The following is a 12,581-nucleotide window of genomic DNA, read 5'->3' as shown; positions in this document are numbered from 1 at the left end:
CTTCTCCTGAGTGTGCCTCTGTTCGTACAGCACTTGTAGAATCTGGAGATTGCAAGGTGGCTCTGTAGATTAGCTGTTCAAGCCTGTAGACCTCCGCTTGTAATTAGGAATTCTGCAATGGTAGCAAAGAATTTCGTCTGTAGAGGTCCACCGCTGCTTTATAAGTTGGTCAGTCTTTGGTACTTAGGTCTTTTTTGGGGGGGTGTCGCACCAGACGCGTTTCGGGGTCTAACTGTATGCCCCTTCCTCAGTGGTTACCACCAGGTATTGCGATACCATCCTATATATTGGTTACAACACGTTCCGCCGGGAAGCCCTTTTTAAATCGATGAATTACAATATGTATTTATCGTATTAACATTGTATCTGTATGTAGCGGATTGTATAACTTAAATAGAGTGTTGTTATTACATAGGATGGAATAATTGTGTATTTTACCTTTCTCATTATTATTTTTTTTTTTTACCATATTCTATTTGGTTTTATCGAAATATAGCATCAATAAAAATATCTGTTACAACCACCTGGTCAAGATTTCTGAGTGCCCTGTATTCAATTTCATATTGCTAAATAGTTTTGTGTTATTGTAAACCTGTGTATTTGCTGATAACACATTTTTTATTACAATGCCCTTTTTATCAGACAAGTGTATACTAAGCATAATAATATTTTTTTGGGTAATTTTGTTCTTTTAAACTTAAACATTTATTTTCTGCTTGTATTATTTTTATGGATCATTTTCCAGCTGTGGTGAGCTGTCAAGCAAGATGTAGGACAGAAGAGAGAGTAGAAGTATTGCTGACTGGTGTTGCTCCTGGTCAGACTGCAATGCCAGCATCGAGTCAAAATCAAAAACTAATGGAAAGGACGATGGCACATGTACAAGAGGAAGTTCAAGTCAGCAATGGTTAGTTCATAAATCATTCATTACCTGGTAAAACAGTGTCTATTGACTTTGAAACATTGAAGGCCATATTGCCAGGCTACGGCTGCTCCTACATACATCTGTGCTGTCCTATTACATATAACGCTTCTGTAAATAGTCCAAAATAAAGTACTTATTCACTAAATATTGCAAATGTAATTGATCCTTCTCATAAGGATCTCATTAGAATGTCTCAAAAGGGGTGGTGTGAGATTGAGAAGCATGGCTGCTTTCTTCCAGAAAGAGTTTTGTCCATGGTTTGTGTGGTATTGCAACTCAGACCCACTCACTTACTCTGAATATGGTTGAGATATAATAATACCAGACACAACCCATGGACAATTGCAGTGTTTTTATTTCAGGAAGACAACAGCCATGGTTTTCTAATCTTCATACAACCCCTTTAAACGAGATTTCACAAACAAAAAAAATCTTATATGACATAATGACTAGATATGCCTTATAAAGATTGCTCAGTGGTGATCAAACTATTAGGACACTCACAATCTCAATAATGTTTTTACAGCAGTTATTTGTCTTTCAGTGGTCTGGAAATACAAGTTTTATTTTGTGTTTACGCCGGGTTTAGAGAAAATACGGATTTTTAAAAATTTCCTGTAAATTATTACTGGATCTCTCTTGAATTAAGTGCATTTCAAAAAATATAATGCTATATTAAAGGGTTTGTCTCACTTCGGCAAACAGCATTTATTATGTAGAGGAGGTTAATATGAGTCACTTACTAATGTATTGTTATTATCCATATTGCTCCCTTTTCTGGCTGAATACATTTCTCCATTACATTATATACTGCTCGTTTCCATGGTTACGACCACCCTGCAATCCAGCAACAGTGGTCCTGCTTGCACACTATAGGAAAAGGCACTAGCCTATGTCCGCTCCCATGGTCTTGGGCCATCAAAGAGGCCTGCACTTTTTCCTATAGTGTGCAAGCACGACCACCACTGACTGATTGCAGCGTGGTCGTAACCATCAGCAGTCTATAAAAATTAATCCAACCAGCAAAGGAGGCAATATAGACAATCACAGTACATTAGTAAGTACAGTAAGTCTCTACATGATAAATGCCACTGACTGAAGTGAGAGAACCCCTTTAAGGAATTATTATTTCTGCAGCCTGGTGGCTAAGTGTTTAGTTCTGGGGTCCAAATCTTACCAAGGGTAACATCTTTATGGACCGTGTATGTTCTCTCCGAGTTTGTGTAGGCTTCCTCTGGGTTCTCCTACTTCTTCTCACATTGCAAATACATCTGATGTTTTTAGTTGCTCCTAGGGTGTTGTTTCAGTTCTGGAAACATTTTCTGCTAGTTCAGCCATATTAATAGTTGAAATAAATGTTAAACCATGTTAGCATTAGAAATATATGTGGAGCGTTCGAATATTCTATTTTTACAGTATAAGCAGTGAAAAACACTGATGCAAATTCGTTGCTGCAGATTTGCCTGAGGAATAGTTCTACTGTTGCTTTGATTCATACTTCAGTGTCTTCACAAACAATGACAACTCTATGGGGTTATTAATTAGTGCCCTTTGGTGAAAATTTTAGTGCTCTTATTTAATCGCCTCCACTCTGTCACGTTAATGCGCATCCTCATAGCAAGTGCCGATTGAATTCTTGACTTCAATTAATTACCAACAGAACAGCTCGAGGTACAGTAGCAAGAATAAAATTATATTTAATGCTGCCGCAGTATGGTGTTTTATTAAACAAGCGTCTATGGGCATTTTTGCACAGAGAGAATAATCTTGCCTTTGATATCACAGTATATTTATGCCACTGCAATAAAACTTGTTTACGGATTCTAGTATGCGGAAGAAAAGGCAGGTATTGATTGGAACTTGACAATCTTCCAGGCTAAGAGACTAATAATGAAATGCTCTGACACATACGACTCTAGAATTATTTAAAATGTTGACAGATTCCATAATGTAGTTGGTGGCATTATAATAGTACTAGTCGTATATAAATGTGATGCCTGTCATCAAATCTTCTGTGGCCCAGTCATACTTTGTTAGTTTCCAGTTTAAACACATCTGAAGACATTTGCTGAGCCAAATGGAATTTCAGTCTCAAAATCGCATATGTGTGTTTTGTGTAATAAGACAGTTTTCCAGTTCATAAATAGGGTGGAATAATCGCAAAGTAGAGGAATGTAACCAAGCGAATCTGTAATCCCATATTTTAGCCACTTAGCCAAGAATAAACTCTAGAGATGCTCAATAATATCAAGCATGTCAGGCAACATTGGTTGAATAAACAAAGTCAACATAATTAAACGGAAAGAATTATGGAAAATGATTAGGCAGGTGAAACCTGAGAGAGGCTCAGACATCTTTCACAATATAATAATGTTTGTGGATGATTGGTTTAGTGGAATTGAAAATGTAATTTTGTCTTGTTAATAATGCAGTTGGAGAACAGCTATATTGGGTAAAACATACAATTGTGTACTCTGTCACATAGCATTTATTCCTCACATTGCATATCAAATCAATGTCAGATCAGTAGGGTATGGGTGAATTGTGCTAATGCAACACAATCAAGTAAAGAAAAATCTGATTTATCCACTAGGCATGTGATCATCAATGTGTTGCACTTTTGGCCTTACCAAGCTATTAGATATACACCAATTCCAAGGGAATTTGCAGCCGAATCTGGGAGTTTTCCACACCAAAAAGTGGCTAAAGATGTCTAAGAAAGTGGCATGGGCGGGCCAGTCAGTCAGTCTCATTTATAATTTCATATGCCTGTTTTAGGCGTAGAAAATGATCTAAATCTATGCCAGCAGGGGAGCTGTCATAGATTTAGGACTTCGGATGCAGGGGCCAGCATCTCTACATAACTTAGGCACATCATGTGCCAGTGCAAGGGGTATTAAAACTGACGTCTAAGGCTACTTTCACACTCGTGTTTTGGCTTTCCATTGGTGAGATCCATCATGGGCTCTCACAAGCGGTCCAAAACGGATCAGTTTTGCCCTAATGCATTCTGAATGGAAAAGGATCCGCTCAGAATGCATCAGTTTGCCTCCAATCAGTCTACATTCCGCTCTGGAGGCAGACCGCAAAATGCGTTTTGCTGTCCGCTTGACGAAACTGAAACAAACGGATCCGTCCTGGCACACAATGTAAGTCAATGTGGACAGATCCGTATTCTCTGACACAATCTGGCACAATAGAAAAGGGATCCGTTCATGATGGATGCATGCGGTTGTTTTATTGTAACGGATCAATTTTTGCAGATCCATGACGGATCCACCCAAGACACGAGTGTGAAAGTAGCCTAAAACGCCGGTCTTAATAAATGACCCCATTAAATATCAGACTATCGATAGATTTGGATTTCGATGCCATCTCTATGCTGGCACCCAATTATACACTTCATCCCCTGACATCACCCCTGCTTTACTCCAAAACACCAGTAATGTTCTGGCAGCTGTCTCTCACATTATGTCCTCTCTGTATCTAGAACCTCTCAAAAACTGAACTTCTTGTCTTTCCCCCCTCTACTAACTCACCTAAACTGGATATTTCAATTCCGGACTGCAGCACTATCATAACTCCTGTGAAACATGCCCGCTGTCTTGGGGCCACATTTGACTCTGATCTTTCCTTTGTTCCCCATATTCAATCACTCTTGTCGTCTGCACCTCAAGAATATCCCCAGAATCCGCCCTTTTCTCGCGGTGGAAACTGAAAAAACTCTTGTTGTTGCCTTGATTCATTCTCGTCTTGACTACTGCAACGCATTACTAATCGGTCTCCCTCTAACTAAACTCTCCCCCCTTCAGTCTGTCCTAAATGCTGCAGCCAGGCTTATCTATCCATCAGACCACTACGCTGATGCTACTAGTCTGTGCCAGTCACTTCACTGGTTGCCCATCCACCACAGAATACAGTTCAAACTTATCACCCTCACCCACAAAGCTCCCTCAGTGCTGCACCTCCATACATCTCCTACCTCATCTCCATCTACCACCCTACTCGTGCTCTCCGTTCTGTTAGCGACCTAAGATTAATAACCTCCATAATTCGTACCTCTCACTACCGTCTTCAAGATTTTTCTCGAGCTGCACCTACTCTCTGGAAAACTCTGCCCCGGAATACTAGATCAATTCACAACTTCTCCACCTTCAAACGTGCCTTAAAAACACATCTTTTCAGGCAGGCTTATCAAGCTACCTAAGGCTACTTTCACACTAGCGTTCGGGCGGATCCGTTCAGAACGGATCCGCCCATAATAATGCAGACGGAGGCTCCGTTCAGTACGGATCCGTCTGCATTATTTTAGCAAAAAAAGCTAAGTGTGGAAATAGCCTGGGACGGATCCGTCCAGACTTTCAATGTAAAGTCAATGGGGGACGGATCCGCTTGAAGATTGAGCCACATTGTGGCATCTTCAAACGGATCCGTCCCCATTGACTTACATTGTAAGTCTGGACGGATCCGCACGCCTCCGCACGGCCAGGCGGACACCCGAACGCTGCAAGCAGCGTTCAGCTGTCCGCCTGTCCGTGCGGAGGCGAGCGGAGCGGAGGCTGAACGCCACCAGACTGATGCAGTCTGAGCGGATCCGCCTCCATTCAGACTGCATCAGGGGTGGACGGCTGCGTTCGGGTCCGCTCGTGAGCTCCTTCAAACGGAGCTCACGAACGGAATACCGAACGCTAGTGTGAAAGCAGCCTAAACTGACCATTCCCCGACTAAACCTCCCCCACCAATGCCTCTGGCCTGATATCGATCCTCTAGCAGTCCCAAACCCGAAGCAGATCGTCAGGCACCACTCCTGTCAGTTCAATAACGGCTCAAATCCTACTTATCACAATCAACTACCTTATGTGTCACCCCCAATTCCCCATAGATTGTAAGCTCTTGCGAGCAGGGCCCTGACTAGTGTTTCAGTTGTATATTAGCCAGTTAGTTTTGTTTTGTACATGAACACTATGAATTTGTAAAGAGCTGCAGAATATGGTGGCACTATATAAATAAATGTTATTATTATTATTATTATTATATAATTATCAGCTCCTTCTGGCACAGGTAAAGTGTGGTACATTAGATATATTACCTGTAGTACAGAATAAATGAAATCCGCAGCACATCCAAGTAGTGAAGAAGTAAAAGAAGCTTTAATCACCAAGCATGCAACGTTTCAATCCTCTCAATGGGATTTTTCTCAAGCAGTGACATAGTGGGCAGTGCATAGTACATATTTAAACACATTGACATAATCAAACAATCAATGAATAAATTACAATCAATTAAAGTGATATGGTTAAAAAATTATGACAACAGCAGTGTTATCATTGTAAAGTAACATTTCATAAAACTACATCCAGTGTTACAGTGCAGACGATACCCGTATTAAATTCAACGTACAGTGTACAGACAAAATACAACAATGACAACCATAATTAATTCAGGTGTGTACCATTACAATAACTAAACAGTGCAGGTGTACCTCAGTGGAATGATGAGTTAGATTGCAGGAGTGTGCGATGGAGTCAGAACACATGGGTCCAGGCGTCTCAGGCAAACCAATACGCATGTCTCAGGACCTTCCTGGGGAATCCGATCACATGATCACCCATTCTGGTCATTCGATATAGTGCGCATGTCGCAGGACCTGTGAGTGTGTGGTCACAGCATGTGATCACTCCTCCAATCATGTGTTCAAGTAAATCATCCGGTCATGTGCTTCCGTCTGTCACATGATCGGATTAGACGAACTTACAAATTCAAGTGTTCAATGGTATTCAAAACACATGGAAAGGCATGATTAAACAGATCTATTTCCAAGGATCATTATAAGGGACATATATATAACACCTAAAGTAAGTTATAAATATCCAAAGTATAAAGAAATGATTCATCTTAAAAACATAAGATAATAAGATTATGTAGGCAAGCATGAAAAGTAGCGGAGTACATATGGCAGTGTGGGCACCCGTTGCAGGATCATTGCCAACCCAGGCGCATCGAATCACATGGGCAATACCATTCATGAGTCAACCATCAATCCGGGAGAAAAAATAAAAAAGTATATACAACTGGAAGTACCATTGTTGTGTACAGGAAAGCTAAATGTACTAGGCGGGAGTACCGCCGCTTTCCTCACTATGTGCGGACTTGGTTTATTAGTTGTTAAATAGCCCCCTAGTCTAAACGAGGATTTCAGTAAATGTGACTTATGTGGTTATCACAAAGTCCCAACCTGACTTGTCCCCCCTGTCCGTTGGATACCATCCCTGGAAATCCAACATGGCAGACCCGGGATCATCCTCTAGATTACGGGGGCACATTGATATATAAACATGTCAATACTCTCCCCGAGACTGGTGGCTCAAGAGGCTTGTCCATATGTAAATCCGAGCGCATGGGTATAGCAACCAAACCATCCCAGGTTTTCCATTATCACCTGTGTATAATTAAATGCCTACATACAAATCAAGAAAAGAAACAAGTGTCAAGGGAATCTATGTGTCCGTGCACCTGTATGGAGAACAATCATATGTCATGCAATGCATAAAACATGACCGTATAACCCACTGTGCACAGAGACATGATCCCACCAATCTTGTTATAAAAACATCTTATTCAAAAGAAAAAACAAATAAAACTGTAAAAAACAGTATATAGGTCCCATCATGATCCAGTGGATGAATCTTCCAGCGCTCACCCTTTGTTGTGGGTACACACAATGTTCACCATAATCCTGAGGGTAATAAAAACAATATATAAGAACACCTTGTTATATAGACAAGGGGCACAACCACTTAAAACTCAACATAAGAGCAGGCGAGCAGAATCAAGAGCACAATCACCTAGGACAATAACCAGGGCCTATAATCAACATTTAATCCCTGTGGTCTTATAGTATTTAGTTTAGCAATCCATCGCATCTCACATTTTTTGAGAAGGGCAAGTCTGTTCCCACCCCTCCGTGGTGTAGGGATATGGTCGACCAGCATACATTTCAGGTCCCGCTCCTTGTGGTCCATGTCAGTAAAATGTTTCGGGACTGGAAGATCCATCCGTTTTTTACGGATGGTATATCGATGTTGGTTGATTCTACTTTTGAAATCCAGTGAAGTTTCCCCAATGTATAATAACTGACATGGACACTAAAGGATATATATAACAAAGGAGGATTCACATGTCAAAAAGTGCTTGATGTAGTACTTCTTCTGCGTGCGTGGATGCAGAAAAAAACTGCCTTTTTGCATGTATCGACAATTGATACAATTTAAGCATGGAAAGCTACCCAATTTGGGACTACGCAGAAAGGTTTGGCCCAACTCCTTTTGTGTACCTATGTCGGTAAGAATCAATCTGTCTTTAAGGTTCCTAGTTCTTTTGTATGACATGAGGGGAGGAAGATGAAATTCCTCAATCCCCTCATGACCACTTTTCAAAACTGGCCAGTGTTTCAGGATAATTCGCCGAATATGTGTACTATCTTCTGTGTAGGTAGTTACCAGAGGAATTCTCTTGCTTTGTTTATCACTATTTTTATTTTTCTTGGTAAGAAGCTCTGTACGTGTTTTGTATTGTATAGAGTTAAGATGTTGTTTGAGTAAAATTACAGGATAATCCCTATCTATGAAGGACTGTGTCATGCATTTAAGAGTGTCAGATAATTCATTATTGTTACTGACTATACGTTTGGCGTGGTAAAACTGACTCAAGGGAAGGGATTTGACCATGGCCCTGGGATGTGCACTGTTGTACCTCAATAATGTGTTGCGATCGGTGGGCTTAGAGTATAAGCCCGTCGATAGCACACGATCATGTAAGGTCACGACAGTGTCCAAAAAATGTAATTGTTCACGTGAGTGTTCCAACGTAAATTTAATATCAGAATCGATAGTATTCAGAAATTGAAAAAACTCCATAAGAGCCTCCTCTGAACCTGTCCAAATCAAAAAAATTTCATCTATGTATCGCCACCACTTCAGAACATGTCGGAAGTGGGGCGATACATAGATGTAAGTCTCCTCGAGGAAGGAGACCGCCATGTTGGCATAGGTCGGGGCCACATTGGGTCCCCTTCCTCTGGAGATAAAAATGATCCCCAAATAAAAAGTAGTTGCAAGTCAGCACCAAATGTAGAAGTTGTATTAAAAAGTCTTGGCATTCAGTTGAAAAAGTGGACTGAGATAAAGCCTTGGTAACTACCTCAATCCCAAAGGTGTGTCTGATTGAGGTGTATAGGCTAGTGATATCTAGCGATGCTAGAATCACATCAGATGTCAAAGAAACCTCAGCCAATTTATTCAAAAAATCTGAAGTGTCTTGAATATAGGACTGAATATATCCAAAAAAATAGAAATATTGGACAACAGGGAACCGCGACCAGACACGATTGGTCTACCCGGAGGGGTTATAAGACATTTATGTATCTTGGGCAATAGGTACAGGAGGGGTGTGACGGGATGTGAGACAGAAAGGAAGGTTTTGAGCTTATCATCAATGATGCCCGCAGTGCTGGCTTCCTGTAGCAAGCTCTGAATCCTCCTTTCAATGTCCCATTTGGGATCAGTATGTAGTTTTTGGTACACCTCGCAATCCTCCAACTGTCGGTTGGCCTTTGCGATGTATTGATGAGTGTCCATGACCACAATCGCACCGCCCTTGTCGGCAGGCTTAATGGTGAGACTGTGGTCATGGACTAGCTCATCAACAGCATGCCACTCGGTTTGTGTGATGTTGGGGTGCAAAAAACTTTTCTTTTCATTCAACTTAAGCATATTTACATCTTTCATTACCGCATCAACAAATGAATCAATTGCAGGAGAAGACGCCGGTGGAATGAAATCACTTTTGTTAAATAAATTGTAATCACTCAGTTTCAATTCAGTATTAGTACATGTATTTGTCATAGTTGGACGTGTTGAAAACCAGGTTCTAAGCTTCAGCCTACGGAAAAACTGATGAAGGTCAGCTTCTAATTGTAGCCAATCCGTATTGCTATTGGGGCAGAAGCTTAGTCCCTTGGCCAAGACATTCAACTGTACATCTGACAAGACATGGGAGGAAATATTTACCACAATGTTGGTATCATTTAGTTGCGTTTTTTGACCAATGGTTTTTTGCTCCTTGTCTTTATGTCGGAAGCGGTGACGTTTGCGTCCTCCACGCCGCGCTCGTTTCTTCTTGCTGAATTCATCGTAAATTCCAAAAAAGGCTCCACAGTAGTATTATTTTGTTGTGTTTGAACCACGTCCCTCGTGGGTTTTTTTTTACCAATTTTTTGAGAGCGCTGTTGAGATTGATGGTTAATTGTCCAGTTATACACGTTGCCTGAATTATAATCAAGCGCATCGCGTTGCCAGTAGTACAGATAGAGTACTAGTACAGTACATACATATAATGCAAGTAGGTAACAGGGATGCTTGTAAGGCTACTTTTACACTTGCGTTCTGAGCGGATCCGTCTGGTGTCTGCACAGGCGGATCCGCTCCTATAATGCAGACGATGGGATCTGTTCAGAACGGATCCGTCTGCATTATATTTCAGAAAAAATTCTAAGCCTGAAAGTTAGTCAGACGGATCCATCCAGACTTTACATTGAAAGTCAATGGGGGACGGATCCGTTTGAAATTGAGCCATATTGTGTCATCTTCAAACCGATCCGTCCCCATTGACTTACATTGTAAGTCTGGACGGATCCGTTTGGCTCCGCTCAGCAGGCGGACACCCGAACGCTGCAAGCTGCGTTCGGGTGTCCGCCTGCTGAGCGGAGCAGAGGACAAACGCTGCCAGACTGATGCATTCTGAGCGGATCCGCATCCACTCAGAATGCATTGGGGCCGTATGGATGCGTTCGGGGCCGCTTGTGAGAGCCTTCAAACGGAACTCACAAGCGGAGCCCCGAACGCAAGTGTGAAAGTAGTCTTAGACGGAAAAAGAGGACTTCGGATTGTTGGCACTACCAGGGGGACCACCAAGATGGTATGCTTGATCATGAACTTTATTTGATAAAACTACAACATGTTTTGGAAGCTACAGCATCTCCTCCATCCGGTAGTTAACTAAATTGATTAACATCCTGGGGAAGGAGACACTGTAGCCTCCGAAAAATGTTGTAGTTTTATCAAATAAATTTTATGATCAAGCGTACCATCTTGGTTGTCCCGCTGTCAATTGTGGTACTACTGACCATCAAAAGTCCTCTTTTTCTCTCTTACAAGCATCGCTGTATAATACCTGGAATGCCGATTTCACAGCAAGTCAGTGAGGACAAAGGCAGTGGCACTGGCAGAAGACCATCACCTGGCGGAGGTCCGTAAACATTACACATTACTGGCTGTTGTTACTCACAACACTATAAGGTGAGCACTTTTGACACTTTTGGCATTTATAATGCAAAATAGCCCCTTCTGGTATCACACTACAGGCGCTGCCTCTGTCTGTTTTTCTCTTTCAAAGTAGATAACAGTACACTAAATGTAATACTAGTAGATTGCATAACAGGACATATAGTACAGGTATGAGGCTACTTTCACACATTACAATGCTCTACAATAGCTGGTAATCCTGCCTGACAGCAATAAAACTCACCACTATGTAGAATTTGCAAGTTCTAGAGTGTAGTGTATAGTAAGGCTCTACAAATGGAAGCAACCAGTCCTACTCACATTATAGGACAGGTTGCTTGTGGTCATTTTAAATCATTCCTGGAGAACCCCTTTTAACGTTGAACTGGGTCATCTCATAACTTTGTTTCATGCATGATAAAGAAACTGTCCAAAGAAAAACTGTCTTTGTTGTCTGTAGTAATCAATCCCAACAAGCTTTAAAGGGGTTTTCACTGACCAACATATTAATGACCCGTACTTAGGATAGGTTGTCATCAGTATAAGATCGGTGGTGGACCCTGACCAATCAGCTGCTATTGGCAGGTTCTGGAAGAGTACACTGTACAGAGCTGCCACTACACAGTGTATGGAGCTGTGGTTTTACATGTTACACTGTTTACTTCTGGGAACCTTCTGCTGCCACTAACGGCCCAGCAGTGGCAGTGCCAGGTGTTGGTACCCAACCCCACCAATTTCATATTATTGACCAGTTCTATGGAAAGCCTCTTTAATTGCTTATACTGCTCTTGAAAAATCGAAGCACCTTTGTGATTGTTTGCTGTAGGCAACAAAGAATGTATTCTTTTAGACAGCTTTCACAAATCTGCTCCAATGTGTTCTCTAGGATATGCCATTCATGCTCAGTTGGTGGCAACTGATTTTTGCAGCTAAGACTGGTTTTATTACCACTGAATATAAGTACTTTAATACTCTTCCCTGTGGACAAAAATATACCTTCTATATTATTTTCCTCTCTGAACAAGAATATATCTGCTATAATATTGTCCTCTATGTTAAAAATATAGTTATTATAATACTGCCCCCTATGTACAAGAAAATATTTATAATATTTATATCTATTATATTATCATATAACAATAAATGATAACTATATCTAACCATCAGATCTAGTAAATATGGAAGAGAAGGCATAGAGGAGTCCTTATTGCTATCTCTTAAAGCTCATTCGACTTTAGGTACATTTTCTGTAACAAAAGAATAAGCAAGTTAAAAAAAATGTCTTACAATGATTGCTTTCAAAGGAAGAAAAATCG

At 41.0% G+C, this 12,581-nt stretch overlaps 1 protein-coding gene across 1 annotated transcript in view; it reads left to right on the top strand.

Moving 5' to 3' along the window:
• CFAP47 (cilia and flagella associated protein 47) overlaps positions 1 to 12,581 on the top strand; it is a 465,875-nt gene that overhangs the window by 416,641 nt on the left and 36,653 nt on the right. Inside the window, exon 54 of the mRNA XM_044285568.1 lies at positions 746 to 907. Coding sequence (XP_044141503.1) covers positions 746 to 907 — 162 coding nt within the window. The remainder of the gene's footprint in view (positions 1 to 745; positions 908 to 12,581) is intronic.

This window comes from Bufo gargarizans, chromosome 3 (genome assembly GCF_014858855.1).
Source record: "Bufo gargarizans isolate SCDJY-AF-19 chromosome 3, ASM1485885v1, whole genome shotgun sequence".
NCBI lineage: Eukaryota > Metazoa > Chordata > Amphibia > Anura > Bufonidae > Bufo > Bufo gargarizans.
Note: the sequence above shows the minus strand (reverse complement) of the source record. Positions and strands in the feature narration are given on the sequence as shown.